Genomic DNA, 19,134 nt, shown 5'->3' with positions numbered 1-19,134 from the left:
CTCCGCCCCCTTCGCGGCGGCCGCGCGCGGTGCACCCTGGGAGATGTAGTCCGCCCGCCGCGCCGCTCCCATTGTGGAGGGCGTAGGAAGAGACGAGCGGGAACTACATCTCCCATGAGCACCCTCGGCTCCGAGTCGCAGTTTCCATAGAAGTGGAGAAAAATGATGTCAGTATTTCCGACGCGGTGACCAATGGGGCTGAGGGGAGGGCGGGCTCTGCAGGCCGGGGCCCAATGGAGGAGGCGGGGAGAGGGGCGTGGCTTGGCCCGTCCGTCAGTCAGTCAGTCAGTCAGTCGGTGTGGGAGGGGGAGGGGGACCGAGAGGCTCTGAGCCGAGCAGTCACCGCCGCCGCCGCCACCGCCGGGTCCGCGCAGGACGGATCGGCCCCTCCGCACGGAGCCGCTACGAGCAGAGCCGTTGCTGGAGCGCTGAGCGGGGCGGGGGGCGGCTGAGGCCGGCCGAAGAGGCCTGGAGCTGAGAGGAGGCTTCGACCCGTTCCCTTCCCTCCCCCCCGCCTCGGGTCGGGGGAGTAGCGGGCGGGCGGGCGGGCGCCGCGGAACAAAGGTAACGGCGCCGAGTCGGAGAAGGAGTCCCCTGGCCCTGCTGCCGGAGGGTGGGGAGGCGGCGCGGGGCCTCAGGGGGGCGCGGGGCCGGGCGGCGGCGGCGGGGCGTGCGTGCGGGGGGGAGGGGGACGGTTGTTTTTCTCCTCGTAGGAAGACTGCGGCGGGACTCGGCGATCCTCCTTCTCTCCCCCACTCTTCCCCCTCCCTCCCCCTCCTCTCCTCTCCCTCCAAACACCCAGCAGTGGGGCGGGGGGGGGAGGGGGATCGGGTGCTGCCTGCGTGCTGAGCTCCTCCAGCCCCCTCCGCCGTGAGGGGCCGGAGCCCCCTCCTCCACACACAGACACACACACACGCTCCGTGTCCCCGCCGAGCAGGTCGGGCCCCTTTCTCCCCGCCCCCCTCCCTCCCCGTCCCCGCTCCCTTCTTTTCTTCTTCTTCCTTTTCTTCCCCTCCGCCGTCTCCCGCCCTCCGTCCCTCCTCCTCCCCTCAAGCCCCCCCCGCCCGGACCCGCTGCGCTGAGCCGGGGAGTTGCGGCTGTTGCTGCTGAAACTCCTGCCGCGGACTCAGCGCTTTCCTTTATCTGAGGTGGGGTGGCGGTGGTGTTGTGTGTGTGGAAAAGGGGGGGGGGGGGAGAGAGAGAGAGGAGGAGCTGCCGCGATCCGGAGCCGCAGCTCCTACAAAAGCGTGTGTATGTGTTCAGGGGGGGCTGTTACCGACACCCTGCTCCCCCGCCGCGCACACGGGCACTCTTCCTCCTACAATGGAGGAAGAGCCTCCCTTCCTCTCCCCTCTTTCCCTCTCTCCCCAGGGTAAAGTGGGGAGGGGGCTGTACCTAGGGTCGGGACCCCCGCGGGTCCCCTCCTGCCGCTTGTTGCCTCAGGAGGGGCCGCAGCGCCGTGGAGAGGCAGCCGGGGACGCTTTCCCCCCCCCGCCCCGCGGCAGCCGGGGAGGCTGGGGGTGGGTTGTTGTTGTGGCAAGTTTCTCCTCCTCTGACAGAAATGGCGTCAATGGCAGCGAGTGTAGGGGAAGCCGCGGTGTGCGGGAGCTGGAGGGGAAGCAGCGGCCGAGAAAAGAGGGGAGGCGGTTAACCGGGGAGAAAGGGGGGATTCGGAGAAGGAAAAAAAAAAAATGAAAAAAAAAGGAGAGTTTCGGGAGGAGCCCGGCGCCCCCCAACCTGATCCCTGCTTCCCCTCCCCCCGCCCGGTACGAGCGGCTGGTGCGGTGCCTTAGCGCTTTGTTTTAAATTTCAGGTCCAGCCTCGGCCGCTCAACCCCTATCGAGGCTTTTACCGCAGCCTGAGCTCATCATGAAGGTAAAACACTCGCTTGTGTGCCTGGGAGGGGAAAGGAGGGAGGGTTGCTTGAAGAAATGCTGTCTTATCTGTCACTCCATCTGTCCCGACCCCGGTGCGAGGCTCGGTGCTGGTGCAGATCCAGACTGCGGGTTGCTTCTCCCCCACTGCTGTGTTTTGGTGCCTTGGGTCCTTTGCTGACGGCGGGTCAGGCTTTGCTCCGCCGCGTTTTCCCCCAGCATAAAACTCTTTAAGTTCGCTGAGCGGAGGTTGTTCTTCAGAAACATTCTTTGTAGGAGGATAAGGACATGGCTGCCTGGGCTGAGCTTGCTTCATGGAGGAGCAAGGGACAGTCACCCTGGTTGAGAAAGTAACGTTGCAGGGGAAATGCTGCCTATACAACTGCGTTTACTCGAATAGTGGTTAAATGGTAGATTTAGTGACTTTCTATTCGTTAAGGAGGAGTTTCGTTGAATGAATAATCTTGATATGATCAGGGAGGATGCATGTAAGAGATTCTCTGCAGCGAAATGATTGCTGTAAGGTGCAGAAAGATTTTCAAACAGGTTCTTCTCAGTGCTGTGTAGTATTCACATACCTCATTGGCACTAATTTTCCATGTCTTAAGCCTTTCTAGACTATTTTCACTCTATAATGCAAGTTTTCTAGAAAAAAAATCTATCGGTGGAATAGTGTGATTTCTTGTGTGTGTGGTAAAGGTGTAAAAGTAGCTTTTAACATCTGTGTTTCTCATGTTCTTTTATAATTTTGCTGATGATGTCTTGCTCACACTGCTGCTTACGTTACCATGACCCCCATGTAATTCAGCTCCCAGGTTTGCTGGAATGCTGTAAATCTAATTTCATACTGTTAATCTTAAATGATTGTTGCAAACCTGTAATGCATCATCTCTTTTGTATTTATTAATAAAAACGGCCTACATGTGGAATCTTGCACTATCAGAGTTGTGCCTACTGTCTGTGAATGAGGATGATGTAAAATGTGTACTTAGTACTGTATTTAGTGCTGCAAGTGATACATGATATGGACTTGATTTAATTTCTAGATTCATCTGAGTTGCTGAGCAGAAAAAAGTCTTTTTCTGTATAACTGTTAAAGGTTTAGCATGTTGTTCTGCTTTTACTTTGGTGACTTAATGACAGTATCTTTTTAAAAATCATGTTTTGACTGTCCTCCCTATGATCTGTCTTTAACGAGTGCTAAGATCTAAAATACAGCAGACCCTTTTTTCATTAAAAGTAAGGAACTTAGGAATTTCCAACAACAGGCTGTTGAAGTAGTTGGATACAGAGCTTCCCAAATGTGGCTCGATGCCCGGTGGGGATGCAGGAGATGGAAGCAAGAGAAATAGGAGGCAGTACAGGGATCTTTTTTCCCTCAGAAAGAATACCACTTATTTAAATGACAGCTAAATTTACATACATTTCTAATAGTCTTTTTCCATGTAAACAAATCTTACAGTTACCATAGAGATTAGGTTCAGATACTGTGGTTATAGAGCCATATAAATATGTAGATAGACAGTTGGGAGGATGAGGAGGTCGGATCACAAGTGGAATGCAAAGTGGTCTGTGAAATAGTAATAGAGACCCACTTCAGACTGAATTGAATGTGTAATAAATGCTTGAAGAAGTGGACACAGAAACCTGTTAAGAGAGATATATTTTAAATAAAAGAAGCTTCCAGCTTACTTACTCATTGATAAGATTGCACTGCAGTCACATTCCTACTTATTTTTTAAAAATCTGGATTAATTCTGTTCAAATGCTGAGTTTAAGTCTGCAGTTTTTGCAATTTGAGTGTGTCTAGAGTTAAACTTGTGTATGCTTGAGATAGCTTCCAGTACTTTATTTACTGTGCTCTGTAGTGTTAAATGAGGTTAATCTGTAAGTCATTACATTGAAGCTTTAGTTATTACAGTGACACTTCCAACAGAATTGTAGTTCAACAGAAATGTCTAAGATTCAACAGTCTAACCAAAACCAGTTTTTAAGATGTTAGGAGTAACACAGTCCATCACTCTTTCTGCCAGGTTCAAATTTGTAATTTATTTTCTAAGCTTACAAGGATACAAGTTATTCCAGTAAGAAGCAGTAAGAGAAAGTGCTAAAGAGAAATAGTAGCTTTTAGTTTGTATCACCACAGGGTAACATTGACTATTTTAGATCAAGGTGCTGTTTAATTATTACTCTATATTTGTGTGCATTTATTTTCTAAGTTATTGAAAGAGTATGCCTCAAGGACACTTCAGCATGTAGAGGCTTTAATGCTTTAAGGCCTAATCTTACTTGGAGTCTGCTGACTGCAGACTTGCTGCAGGATTGAGGCCTCTGTTTCAATTTATGCCTTGGTCATTTTTTCAGGTGCAGAGGGCTGTGTGTGCTGCTGCATAGAGCACTGGAACTGGATTGCTTCTCAGTGTCTTTGTCTCTTGGACTGAACTTGAACAACTCATTTAGCTTTACTGACTCATTTTTCTCATCAGTGTAGCGTGGATAGAACGTTCATAGTGCCTTGTTAAACACAGGGATATGCAGGAAGAGCACCAAGTTGTACTGATAGAAAGCTGGGAGTCACTCCTGCTCTTGCATTCTGAGCCCTCTGAGACAAGAGGTGTGCTGCCTGCCTGAGCAGATTACTGCCTCCAGATCTGTTGGAGTAATTGTTCTCCCCTCAGATGACCCAACTTAATCCAAGTAAATAGTTCCTTGTATAAAATAGTATCTCTAACCTGTTCAGTAGTCCTCCCGTGGACTCCAAAGGCCACTTGAAGGCAGTCTTGAAATATGTCTTACAAGAATTATTCAAGTCTTGACATAATTGTGCTCGTTATTGTCATGTTCTACTAAATCAGTTTTTTTTTTTTCCCTGTGTTGAATGGCCTCTGATAGTAGTTAATGCAGTTATGTATAGAATTGGCAGGATTCATAAGTTGTAGTTAAGCTTTTGTTTTTGCTTAACTTAGGCACCTTCTTTGTAAGGTGTTTTTGCATCAAGCATGCTTTGGAAGCAGATAGATTTTGAGTGTTTAAAAACTAATTGTGTGCTATCAAATTACTACTAAATCTGGAGCAATAAATATTAAAACATCATTATAGTTTTTTAGTTTTTCCCCAAAGTCAGGAAATAAATTCTAGGAAAGCAGATTTCTGCTTTTAAAGAAAGAAATAAACACAAGCTCAGTTTCACCAATGGTTTATACTAAGAACTTTTGTAAATGCTCTTGAGATTTTTAATATTTATCATGCATTTGCTTGAGATTTAAATGTGTGAATGAGGGTAATATACTGACTGTAGTTAAAAAGTTCACTGCTGACTGGAGATAAAAATAGTGGATGTCCCAGAAGTTAGAGCAATGCACTTGTGAATTCAGTGATCTGAAATTACTGTCTTGATGTTATTTGTGTGTTAATGTTATTTAGTCTGTAAAATATGAACTATTTAATGATTATAGATATTTCTCTTTGGTAGTCCTTGGTGTTCCTCAGTGTTTGCTCAAAGCTGCCACACTAAAAAAATTAAGGAAGCCATGTGTCCAGTTTATGGTGGATGTTTTGTTTTGTTCTACATTCATCCTGAATTTACATTTTGGTTTCAGTAGTCTTTCCTAGTGACCTCTGGCTATCCAGAGGGATCACGGCTGGGCACTGATGCTGTAGCTGCTTTCAGTTAAAGCCAGTTTGTTGCTTGTATTCTTCACCAGCATGGCAGGGGACAAAAATGAAGTAACTAGAAAGCCTTTCAGTCATTAGTTTCCAACTTCTAGCACAAGTCAGCTGAAAGTCCTGTTGCTCTTACACAGGCCAGAAACAAGTTTTGGAATGTAGTGACCTTTCACTTTCTGGTTAACTATTTGAATTACAGCAGAAACAGAGGAGGAAAAGTACCATTAGGGTAGTTTTTGTGCTGGAGGCAGGAGAACAGGTAAGTCTTAAGAGGTGGTTTTCCCCTGTCATTTGGCATTGCATTATGAAAAATTATTTTCTTAAATTCTGTCCTGGTGTTCCAGTTTGAACAAGCAATCAGAGGCAGTTATTGACTTCCTCATTGTTGCGTAATTATGTAGAAAGGAAAGCAAACACCACTTGCACCAGGCAATAACAACTCGTGTCAGAATAATCCATGTTATTTTGAAATTGGTTATTTGCACTTTTGAAATGCCAATCTTAGTGTATTTTACAGGGGCTGAACAATACAGGAGTCTCAGATCCACACGTTTAGTATGTGACTGTTCAGTAGTTGTGTTGATAAGGACTGCAAGTTAATTAGACCACCTAGTGGAAAAAAGTCTGTTAGACTGAGAAGACTGCAGTTGTAATAAACTATGAGCATTAGAAAAGTTAAGTTGCATGTATTATTACCTTCAAAATAGGGGAAGGATTTTTGGAGCAGCACTCTCACAGCAGCATGACTATTGTATTGGGATATCCCCTAAGAAAAATGTTAGGAGACAGAATATGCATATTTTCACTGGAACACTGTGAAATGGTTATTCAGTCTGTAATCTGAAAGAAGCATTGTATGCATGTAGTGCAGAAGCATGCTGTGGTGCACATTGTGTGGCTGTTTTCAAAGAAATTCTGCATTGTTATTTGAGAAACCTTTCAGGACAAAATGCAATGTTTTTTTGAGGTATTAAGCTTTGCAATCACTGTCAGATACAAGATCTGAGTACTTTGCTGGTTCTATACACTAAAAAAAGAATGGCCAACTTCAAAACAGGTGGAAATGATACTGTAGTAACAAATTGGTTTGTGTTTGGATCCTTCAGATAGATAATCTTTCCTTAGAAATAGGTGCTTGCTTTTATGATAGACTGAAGAATAAAAAAAAAGCGAGTTGGAGATTACCTCATTTGAATAAGGTAACAAATTTTATAGAAAAGTCTAGATTAAATTTACTTAGCACCCTAATGTGATACAGAGCCATCCAAATGCTAGAGGATTTATCAGTTCATACTTACTTGGAAGTAGTTAACCTCTCCTGAAATGCAGTAGTAGGTTATCTGAAGTTCTCCTTACTGTAATAAGCACTTCAACTGTTTCTACAGAAATGCACAAATCCGAATAACTGTGCATCTCAGAACTGGGTTTGCCTTAAATGTGATTCAAGTCACAGTTGAGAAATGTTGGTTAAGTCAGGGCTTGCATGGCTGCTTGACTTTTAGTTCGTGTGCTTCAGTAATGAAAACCTTTCTGCCTTTTCTAGTTGGCACTTCCAGTGTTGCCCTGGAAGTTCCTGTGCTTGCTACCACTCTCTGGATATTTGCTTGTTTGTGCATGGAATTGATTTTTAAAGACTTCTTGAAGATTTCCAGAGGCCTCCTGGGAACTAAGGAAGGTTGTTTAGCCCTGTGCATAAACTGAATGTTAGTGATTTAATAAGTGTTTTAATTATTATTTTAATAAGTGTTTTGATGGAAAATAATAAATTTGGGTGGCTGGTGTGGTTTGGTGGTTTTTTGTGGTGCTTTTTGGTTTTGTTTTGGGGGGGATTGTTTGTTTATTTGTTTTTTGTAAACGTAGGGTGACCAGATGAGAGGATATTTCAGGGAATTCAAGTATGGAAAAGGCAGCAAGCCACCTTGATATTCTACACTTGACAAGGCACCTATTTCTGAAGATAAGTTTGAAACAGGGAAGAAATTTATAAAGCACTATTGTGCTTTGGTTTTCTGTTTGTTTTAAAATTATTATTATTTTGTTAATTTATTTTCTGTTGTTTGGTCGCTGGTTCTTTTTGTGTGTTGGAATATATATTTGCTTGTTTGTTTGTTTCCAGGCTCCTTGCAAGGCAGCCTGCAAAGCAGTCATGACCTGTTTAGCAAGAAGTGTTTATAAGCAAGTTCTGGAAAGGCAGCTGTGGGAGACTGTCAGAGTAGGATGGTGGAGGGTGTTGCTGAGTTACCTGGAGAAAACTAGGACAGGTGACCTGCTTGCCTTCTTTTGGCTTCTATGTGACAGTGACTTCCTGAGTGAGTATTGGTTAATTAAATGTGGAGTATGGGGGGTTTCCTGAGCCTGTGAGGGAGCAATGTGAAGACTTTTCTTATGAGCTAAGCAGAAACATTTTAGTCCCTAAGTAAGGGGATAAATTTCTTCCTGTGAGCAGAAGCAGCAGGTACTTGCTCCCAGTGCTGTTACCTTTGGAGTGAAAGTAGTCAGCAAGCCAAAGAGAAGACTTTAAGCATCCAGAACTCCCAAATTATGTAGTCTTTGATGATGAATTTGGCAGACCACCTTAAGGATTATGCTCTTTATAGACATCACTCATCAGTTTTCATTTAAGCTGTTGCATAGCAGATCACCCAGGTTTAACTTACTGGTGAATAACACTGTTCTTGGGCAGAAGAGGGAGTTTGCTGTTCTTATTGGTTTGTGTCCCAACAACCTGCAGAAAGGCTTCAGTTTCACAGGGAGTTTGTCTAATGAGGCTCATATAGGCATGGAAAAAATAAGTCTTGTCTCCTTCTTCCACTCCTAGCTATTTATTCTTGTCTTTTGTGCCAGCAGCCCATTTGTGTGGTCCCAGGGCAGACTGAATCAAACTGAGGTTAACTCAGCAAGAATCAAATATGTGTATATATATATTTATATATTTATATTATTTATATATATTTATGTATATATGTGTGTGTATATATAATTAATATTATATATATTAATATATACACATATACACCCTTCAGTTGCCAGTCCCTGACCTGGCTGATCCCTACCACTGGGGCAGAGGGAAGGAGAAGCAAACAGCACACCAAGGCTGATTTGGATTGGTTTAAAGTGCTTGTGAACATACCTTTATTTCCATCCCTTTGCCAAATTGGCAGTTTGCAGTCATCAGGCCAAACATTTTGTAAACTGCCTACACGTGCAATTGCCTGAGAAGTTTTTCTAGGCTTGCTTACTAGCTAGAACACTGTACTTTTCTGTAGTTTTGAAGTCCATGTTTTTTGAAGGTGTTGAGAGAAAAGATTAAATGGAATTAATGATGTGGCTTGAAGGTGATGAGTAAAATTTAATTTTTGGTACAATAAACATTTATTTCATGTTCAAAAGATGGAGAGGTTTTTAAGAAGAGGCAGTATTAGAGAAAAAGAGAATTTTATGTAGGTTTTGAGCAGGCTTGTGTAAGCTTTGCTTCCCCCACTCAACTGAAGTTCTTACTAATTAAATGTAAATAATACAATTTATAATAATAACAATGTCTTCCCTCCTCCCAATCTAGAGGAATGGTTGATATTACAGTTTTCTGCAGAAAAGTATTTATAAATAGTATATTCTTACCCTAAAAAGGTTGCAGTCTTCATGTAACTAATATTTATGTTAATAGCATCTGACAATAGCCATTTTTACCATTTAGTGGAAGAATTAAGCAATTGTGCTACCCTTATTCCAAATCAAAATGGTTGGAAATTATAATTAGGGAGAAATTACATCACTGTTTGATAAGGAAATCAAAGGGAATAGAGATCAAGCTTTTGATCCACTGCGTGTTAAGAAAGCCCACATATTTATGGGTAGATCAGTGGAAACCCAGTGATATTCAGGAGTTATGCCACTTGGAGATGGTGGAGTAAGGTGTACAACACTTTCTCCTTGAAATCAGAAACTTAATACAGAAATTTGGGTGACATTTGTTGTCTTCCTTGTCAAAAACATGAGGTTCTTACTGAGTTTTTATCTGGGATCCTTTCCCTTTTCCCTCTCCAATGGCTTTCTAATTTACTGTTCACTGTTTACCCTTCTAAGGACAGGGAAATGGGATTTGACTTCAGCAAAATTCAGAACCAAGTGTATCTGATACAAGGTATCAGCTAGTAGTAAGTAATGTTATAGGGATTAAATTTGTGTGTGTGTGTGTTTGTGTTTTTACGTTCTCTTCTGAGCTGAAAAAAAGAATTTTCATCTGCTGTGATAATTTTTTTCCTTCAGATTTTCATTTGTCCTCTCAAGAGCAGACTGCAAGTGCTAAATCTCTTTATTTCTACATTTATAATAGTCTACTTCGTGTTTTTTAAAAGATAAATGTAGAATATGTTCTGCTGAGATCACAGAGAATGCTTGAAATTAATGTATAATGTGGAGGATAGACTTTCCTGTGTCCTGAATGTGTGTGTCAGTGTGAGTGTTAGCTTAAACTTTTTGTTCATGCTATGACACTTAGGTTAATGTGAATTCTTTTCCTGGGGAAACAGTAATAGGTTGAGACATTTTAGAAATGAGTACATGTTATACCAGCATTTCAGAATTCAGGAGTTTCTAATGGAATATGTTTTCACTTTTTCACTTGTTTTGCTGCTCTGCTTATTTAAAGATAAATGTTGCTGTTGAAACGATTGTTACCTCAAATTAAATCACTAAACTTGGAAAGAAAATACATATAATTCTTAATCTTTGTTCTCCTGTAAATATAAAAGCATTTTTGAAAACACAGCAATAATTATATAATTTTCCACTTTAATCTATTTAGAAGGTTGTCTTGCAAGAAGTGCATCAAGGGAGATAGTGAAGTACTTTAGCATAAGAAAGGCTGCATTAGAATTTAAAAATTGGAGTCGGATATGTACCAATACATTGCTGCCTGAAACAGAGACAAAAATGGAGACAATAATTCAACTTTAAGTCATTTCCATTTGGTGAATGCATATTTATTCTGAGATGGTCTTCCAGAACTTCATAATGATAGTCCACATGCCCATAGACATACTGACAGAACACAATTTGGATAACTGCAGTCTTTTTTTCTTCTTTGTGGAAATTTCATGCCTATTTTGCTCCAGTGTTGGACAAAGCAGGAGACATTAAAAGCTTGGATTCAGTCCTTTGCTTACAGATTACTTGTGCAGCTTTTCCATTCCTAAAACTCCAGTGGTACAAAAAGACAATGTCACCTGGTGATGGACAGTATTGGTTACATTGGTTACACACTTCAAATATATTCTGTATTTTTGATCCATTTTGGAATTGGGCTGCTGAGGCTGCCAGTTTAATTGTTTTCCCTGGAGTACTTAATGTTAACTTCCAGAAAGTACCAGTATGTGCAGTACATGTCTGTCTGTGGTAATTCAGTTTAATTTGTTGGTATTTCGTTGAGCTCTTGAGCTAATATTCTGATTTCAGTTTACTTTCCCTGAAGGTAGCCAAAATGTTTGGATTGATAAGTTACACATATTTCACTCTATTTTAACATATAACAATGTCTTTTCATACATTGATTTTCTTGGATAATACAGAGTATGTATTTATACTTCATAGTGTAGGATGAGTCAGCCAAGTAAAGTGAGTTGTTTTTGTTCCCTTCCATACAGTAAAAAAAAATCTTTTGGTGACAGCATAATAATAGTGTATCAACAACAGAGAGGTAAATGTCTGTCCCCCTATGGCAGATTTCTTTCCCTGGTAGTGTACACAGCATCAGTAGCACATGGATAGCAACTCAAGTGGTAGCAGGTTAGCTTCAAACAAGTGGAATGTTTATATTTATATCTCTTCAGTAGCATGGATTTAATTCAGTAAAAATATACTTACTCTCTTTTGCATTAAAACAGAGAACAATTCTACCTGTGTCTGACTGGAGTAACTTACATTTGAAATGGTGTAATAAAATCTTAAGTATGGTGTGACCATAAATATCAAACCTACCATCTGTTATGTGGAATAAAAGTAATTTGTGATATTTAAGCTGTCCTGATCAAGTTTCTGTAGTTGTGTGTATTATATTTACTTAGTTGGAGTTTTGATGAAGCAAATCAGCTTTTATTATCCTCATAGAAAGAGATTCTTAAAAAAAAAAGTAAAATTAAAGATAAAATGGTAAACTTCAAGTTTGATTTCAAGTTGATTCCAGACATATCCCCATACAGTTCCAGAACTTTGCAATCTTCTTGCTGCAGATGGATATTCTTACTGTGCTTGCTCAGAGAGAAACTTTTAAAGAAAAAAAGACTGCAGTGCTTTCATTTCATCTGCAAATGGGCCTACCCTGTCTTCACAAGTAAACTCCATAGTCCTCAAGGAACTACAGCATCTTTTCTATTTTCTGGCAGTTTCTCTTGATAAAGCCTTTTTGCCCACTGAAAGAACATTGCAGCCAAGTACAGGAGTGAGTGAGTATGTGGGCACATCAGATGCTTGGGAGGGACACTGTGAACCCTCTGTGTACTCTGCTGCTAGCAGGGGTGATGGCACAATATTTTTGTGGAAGTAAATACTGCAGTGGGCTGATGCTATTGGAAGGTTGGGTTTGTACTTTAAGCTCTATATTTCAGAATTTATCTTTTATCATCTTCTTAGGCTTAGGGGAAAAAATTCTGATCATAGAAACGTAATTAATTAGAATTCATTTGACATATGCAGTTGATAATGTAACTTGCTGATTTCACAGAGATGCTGATATTTTTATATATACCTATATATTTATGAAAATGCTGTGTGTTCTTGGGGACCTAAGAGCTGTTAGGGTGCCTCTTGTTGAACTTCTGAGAACAGGATGAGGTTTCACATGGAAGATAATGGTAGAATTGCTGATACACCAAAGACTATCAAGTAAAACTTGGTTATACTTTTTTGCTTTCACCGTAGTAATCCTAAATGTTACTTTTTAAAAGAGCCTAAAAAAAAATGAAGGCTTTAGTATAAGAGGCTTAAAGACTTTTTAGAAGAAAACTGAGCCTTACAAAATAGCATCAGCTCACTTGAAAGCAGTGAGTAGAGTTTTATATCACAAATGCAACTTCCAAAATCTTACTCTCTCTTCTTTATTACGTTGAAGAGTTTTGTGGAATCAGAGCAATGATCTTTCCTTAAATAGCCACTCCCTGGAAATGGCTGCCATTAGTCACAGTCTAAGCCAGCTGAAGATGTTTTGGAAACAGGTGCTGTGATGAGTAGCCAAAGAAAGGGAAGCATTCTGGGTACTTGGATAAAAGGTATGAAACAAGTAGCTTAGGTCCTTTAATTCCTTAACTTCTGAAAGGTAATCTAGCTGAATAGTAGCCACTTGTATATTCTTATTCCCTAGGGTACTACAATAGCACTTTTACATTCTGTGTATCATGCATTAAATATGTTAAAACTATTCATGATTATGCAGCACTTGACAAATCTCCTTAAGAGGAGCTCATTGTCAGCTGGTTATTTCTCTTAAATCTGTTACTTCTAATTCTTGCATTCGTGTTTTGTTACAGCTATTTTGTGATGGAAAATTCTTGAAAGGGTTTTCAAATAGTAGAACTTTAGTTAAACAGGAAAAGCTTGCATCTCTGCTTTGGATAACTGCCATATTGATTATATTTAGCTTTTTTCCCAAAAATGTCCTTTCACAAACCAAAGGTTGAATACTGAATTCTTAAGCTTAGGGAGAGAACTCTGGAAGATGAATCCTGTTGTGGAGAGACACAAAAGAGAGTAATGATCAATTTTCTTGTAATACCCTTGCTACTGATTCTGCAGGAGTATTTGGTCAGTAATATGCTCAAAGTGTGTTGAGATGGGAGAGGAGTTTTTCTTTGTGCTTGTATTTGTTTGATTTCTACAAGTTATGAGTTGTGTCCCTACAAGTTAGGACAGTTAGTACAACTAGGTTGTAAAAGAATGTTCTTAAAGGTTCACTGTATTTTTTGTGAGGGGGGAAAAAAGGCAAAAAAACCTCCAAAAACTATGCACGTAGTATTTCAGTCATAGCTTTTTTTTTTTTTTTAACCCATGTAAAGTTGTACTGAGTTAGTTCTTCCTTCAGAACAAGTATTCCTGACATTTGTTTCTGTTACTCTGGGCCAGTGGGATGTATAGATAGATTGTATGGCTTTTTACAAATTGGAGAGTAGGGGGAAGTACTTACAACTTACTTAACCATCCAAGCAGCTGTCTGTCTGACAGAGGAGTTCACAGTAACAAATAATTTGTCTGTGTTTCCCTGTCAAAAGATTACATCAGTGAAAATAAGGTTTATTCAATAGAATATTTTGCCACAGCAAGGCTCTCCAAATTTAACATTGCCATAGCAGCTCAGCCAGAAGCTGATCTGATGCATGAGTTGTCTTGCACTGTATTTTGGGAAAGAAGCATTAGAATTGGGATAACTTCAGTTTCACTTCCTTGCTGCTTCTCTCAGGATGTCTACACTGCAATGCTGTGCTGAGATTCCTGTTCCAACATGGAAATAGTCACTTGCCAGAGTACAAAGCTCAGCATTAGTTACAATTTACCAGTTTTTTTTCAGATAAATGATTGTACTAATTTCTATGCTGTGGCCCTATCAGTGCTGGTAAGAAAAGACCAGTAGATTTAACAGAAAATAATATTCTTTCTTTTTTCTCCAGGCTCAGATAATTGGTTATGTGGGTTGTATAGGTAATCTTAGCTGAGGTACTGTCTGCTCTCTGACTGGGAGCTTTCTCTAGTCTTAACCAACCATTTTATTGTAGTGGCATACTGAACTTAATTTGAATCTATTTGAGTGCTGCTTGGATGTTTCAGCACAGTGTAAGTGTGTGAGTAGTTGTGCTAATGCTTCACTTCTCTTTAACCTTGCTTGTGCCTGATTCTCAAAGCTGTCTTCCAAATGTTTTTAATGTAGTGGTTTTCAACCAGTGCTCTTCATCCATTGTGGGCTCTGCAGCCTGCTTCTAAGGAGAGCTGAAGATAGAATTAAGGCAGGCAACCTTCTTGTCTGTAGGTCTGCTTGTTACTCAAGGACCTACAGCTCCTGCAATTTTGCAGGAAAATCAGTACACTGAAAACTTTGAAAAGAACTTTGTCCAATGCAACAGTCCATCTGTAATTAGGTTTTTTTTTGTTTTTTGCATAAATATTTCACCCTTCCTTACGAGGTTTTTTTATACCTCCCTTTTTTTTAATGGGAGAGAAAGCTGAAAAATTACTGGGCTCCTATGAAAGCTGTAACAGGCAGACAGGTATCTGAATTGTAGTACAACTTACAGACAGTTCAAGGGTGGTAAGGCTGAACTTCAAGCATCATAAAAAATTCACTAATGTGATGTTACATTACTGTTTATTGAGAAAAAGGATCATCTCCATAGGACTCTGAGAAAGAAATATCAGTATTTGCTAAGTGTAAAAGGGAAAAAATGCTGGAAAGGATAATCTGCAAGGCACAGAAAAATGTATGTAGAATGTATCATGCCAAATACATTGCAAAGAAATGACTATATATATATGTATATTTATTATATGTAGACACACACACACACCTATAAAGCATAATACTTTAATCCCTGCCTTCCAAAATTTATGCTGCAAAAGTAATGGTGATCAGGCTAACATTTATATATATGCATTTCCCAAACCCACATGTGTATATATTTTAATACCTAGAAATTACCTGCAGTCCTTTAAAAGTTTCAGTTTGTTAGGTAGTTTGCCTTTGAGTTTCACTCCAGTTTTATTCTGTTATGTTAGCTCTTTCAAATGCTTAAGTGTGGCATAGAGAATTTCAGGAAAGCCAAATATAAGAGCTAACTATTTTTCAGCCAGAATATTGCACTCTTAGTATATTAGTTGTTTTATCCAAATGAGATGTACTTTGTTAGCTCTTGTGTAACATTTTCCCCTGGAGACTAAAGAATAGCAGGTTACTGACTAGGAATAAAAGGCTAGTTTAGATCAGGAGTGAAGATCTGCCAAAATGTTCCAAATCAGGGCTTGGTTACACTAAAACCTAGGGAAAAGTCTGGAGATTAATGTGTATTGAGATGAATTCAAAGATTGTCCTAAACCCAAAACAAATGAAAAAATGGTTGAGTTTGGCTGGTTTGCAAAATGAGAATCTTAAAAGTTATTGCTGGCACTGAGCTAGAAAGGCAGAAAGACTGATGGGCTGGGTGTGCTCAATCTGCTGAAGCCAGCAGAGAAATCTGAGGACAGTTCTGCAGGGCAAGTCACTGGGAAGAGAAGGAGAGCCCAGTTTGGCTGTTACAAAGTGCATCTTCAGGTTCTGCTGCTTGTGTTTGGATCTTATGAGCAGTGTTTCTGATCTGAAATGAAAGCAACCGGTTTGGAAAAGCCAAAAGGAAGTCAGTGGAGAGAATAGAACTTTTTATAGAATTTTTTTTTTTTTTTTAAAGATATCTTTGTGATATATGCTTTTGATTTAATATAGTCTGAAATGGGGACTCTGAGTATACCTCCACCAAATCTGACTAAAGACCAGGCTGGATTCTATGATCCTGCAGAAGGAACTTAGATGCAAGATGTTTAACTGACTAAATTTATCTCTGTAGGGATATTTAGCCTTCCTTTAGTCAAATTTTTTTAGTAGTAACGTCCCTGTAACTGTCTTTGAGTGCATGTGCTGTGTCCTATGGTGCTAAATCAGCTTTCTAGGTTGAATCCACACAAGCCCCATGAGATTATTAGAAGAATGTGTTTCCTTGGTTTTTGGACTCTCTTGGATGTAGTGTGGAACTCTGGTTTTCTGGATTCAGCACTTTTCAGTGTCTGACATTGGTGTTAAACTGGATGGAATTAAGGTTTATTCTTCCTTGTGTGAGGCAGTGACTTGTTCTGAGTTATTTTGCTTGTCCAGGTGTATGGTTCTAGAGAGTTTTCTTGTTCTGCTGTAGATCTCTGCTCCTCAGAGGGACTTAAGAGACTGTTTCAACACTGCATCATCATCTTGGTACAAATTCTCTGTAATCCAGTTACTAAATGTCACACTGTCTGGAATGTCAAACCAAAAATTAAATGGGATCAGTACTGTAAAAAAAATAACAATAAATTGAATCAAGGCAAGTGTCTATTTTGTGGGAAATTTTTGAAATTAATTTTGAAATTAGTTCTCAGTTTAGGATTAGATTTCTTATTTTACAAAAGCAGATTAATTAGAAAAAAAATGTTTTGTTTATTTCTATAATGCAGTGGTAATGGTGCTGTGCTAGTTTCCTATAAAAATCATAACTTGGCCTATTCCTACAGAATGATCAGTTGAATCAATATTTTTTCATCTGAAAAAATATTTCACTTGAAAAGCTAATACCTGCTTTGTTTGCAAATAGTGTGCAGTGTGGATAAAAGCCTTAACATCAACTGGTTTTTTGAGTGCTATCCAAGTAGATTAGACTTTGAATACAAACTCGTGTTTCACCTTTCATATACTCCAGTACTGAAGTGCTTTCAGCCAGTTTAAAGCCACTTCAGGAATTCAGTGGAGATGTTGGACTGAAAACTGATAGATAGACATCCAGGTCTCTGGCTTGCATTCAGGGATGAAACTCAGTTTACAGGACTATTCAAAGAGGAGATATTTAGCTTGATTATCTAGTTAAAGAAAAAGTAAAAATCAAAAAGAAGTTTAAAAAAAAATCTAAAAATGTTAAAAGAAAAAAATTAAAAGTCAACTATTGTGGTAAATGTCATCTGTTTCATCCAGCTAGAGGCTTCATACATTTAATTTTTAGTATTTGCAAGAACTGTAGAAATTCTAAACAATTGTTACAGAGTGTTACTTCATGCTGTAGCCCGAAGCAGGCTGCCAGTTTATCCTCTTCTACTTAACTCTGGTGGCTCATCTCACAGTGAAATGATTCAACTCACTTATATGGGAGAAAAAACAGTTCAGTTCAAGTTACAGAAACAAACAGCTACTTTTTGAATTGGAGAGTTGAATGGCTTGAGCCTTTTCATTAATTAAAGGTATCCCAGAACTGATGTGAAAGGGGGGGATGAACAAGGAGAGTTACAGAGAATTTGTACCACTTAGATTTGTGTTTGGAGGGAGAAGGCCTTCCCCTTTCAGGCTGGGTGAGTTGTTAATTCTACCCAGAAGCATCAAATAACACAGCATCTCCTCAGCTCTTGGTGGTTATCCTGTAGCAGCACACACCCCCTACACACCACACCCCCAGTTTCAGAAATTAAGAACTACTGTTAACAGCAAGTAGTGGCTGTCACCAATTTTGATGATATAACCCCTTTTTATTTGGTTTTTATTTTCGATGGCTGCATTTTTTTTGTTTGCTGCAGGTAGACAGAATATTAATCCTAGCATTTCTGGCTTTATTGGTAAAGAGCTGAGTTGGTTCCACCCTTTTTACTTAAACTGGCTTTTTCACAATGCAGAATTAGAACTGCATCCTGATGATCATTCATAGTTACCAGGAAAAAGCTGTCTTGCATTCAGAACATTTCTGTTGGATTATAGTTTCTAGCATAGAGAAGCCACGTAGTTGTTTTTGTACCAGTTAGTTCTTACAGTGTTGAAGTTTTTGGAGGTTTCCTGTTGGTTCTGTAGCATTCACAGCTGCTGTGTAGAGCTGAATGAGCTGACAAAAGAAATAGCAAGAAGCAAAGCATCACAAGACAAATACATGTTTTGATTCTTATACAGTTAGATGTGTATTTTTTGGGTAGTGAATACAATAGAAATGTGTGTATTTTAGTGATTTCTCACTTAAAATCAGATTTCTGTTTCTTTAAATAGCCCCAATTTTTCTTCCTCCCTGCCTCAATTTAACTAAAGGGCCTATTCCATCTGTTCTTTTTAACAGATAAAGCATTATGAATATTGCCATTGCAGAAACCTAATAAGCAACTGTATTAACTACAAGCCATGTTACCTTTTTTTTTATATAAGTACTAAGAAAAAGGCATTATGAAATTCAAATCCATCATAATGGGATGCCTTGGAGACTGAAAAAACCACAGCCACAAGTTTGCAGGGTTTCCCAGCAGTGAGATGAGGGCCAGCCAGCCAGCTTTGGCCTAGATAATTTATTGAGAGGAAGTGAGGACTGACTGTAACAGTTGAGCTTTTAAAACCAAGAAGTGAACAGATTGTTGCTGAGCGGAGTTGTGTACAGTGTATTTTTAAAATTAGTATTATGATCAGTGAGTTGAGCTCTAACCAGAGCTGAAGCCATGTGCAAACTTCCTGTCTGTCTGAGACATCAGGCAAGTGCCTGGGGGTGGCAGAATGAGTTTTGACACACATCAGCACATGTCAGAAGTGGTAAAGCTGGTATTTCTCTTGTGGGAAAAGGATAGAGTGGTTTTCCTGATCACTTGGATTGGCTGTTTAGGATATGGGGTAATTCACAGAATCTTGCAAAGCACAGGTAACTCTTCAAAAGTGGTTTTTTTTCCCTCTTCTTCTGCAGCTGCCTTTATCACAGTATTTTGTTTTAATTTGGGGAGCTTGTTGTTGATGCAGAATTCAAGTGTGAATACCTATAGCCAGATTCAGCTTAGTCTGAACTACTACTTTGAATTTTGCTTGCTCATTCCTTTCCTGTGTATTTACCAA

General features: G+C 40.0%; 1 protein-coding gene across 9 annotated transcripts in view; it reads left to right on the top strand.

Moving 5' to 3' along the window:
* The first annotated feature begins 284 nt into the window (after positions 1-284).
* ARID4B (AT-rich interaction domain 4B) overlaps positions 285-19,134 on the top strand; it is an 85,280-nt gene continuing 66,430 nt past the window's right edge. For 4 of the 9 annotated variants that reach the window (XM_071739009.1, XM_071739012.1, XM_071739008.1 and 1 more), the window contains exons 1-2: positions 285-564; positions 1,814-1,875. In XM_071739009.1, the coding sequence (XP_071595110.1) occupies positions 1,870-1,875 (6 nt within the window). In that variant the 5' untranslated portion in view covers positions 285-564; positions 1,814-1,869. Of the gene's footprint in view, positions 565-709; positions 938-1,056; positions 1,149-1,813; positions 1,876-19,134 lie in introns of those variants that run through there. The other 5 variants (XM_071739010.1, XM_071739013.1, XM_071739011.1 and 2 more) reach the window with 3 other exon arrangements.

Source organism: Heliangelus exortis, chromosome 3 (genome assembly GCF_036169615.1).
Source record: "Heliangelus exortis chromosome 3, bHelExo1.hap1, whole genome shotgun sequence".
Lineage (NCBI taxonomy): Eukaryota > Metazoa > Chordata > Aves > Apodiformes > Trochilidae > Heliangelus > Heliangelus exortis.
This window is presented reverse-complemented; position numbering and strand designations above follow the sequence as displayed.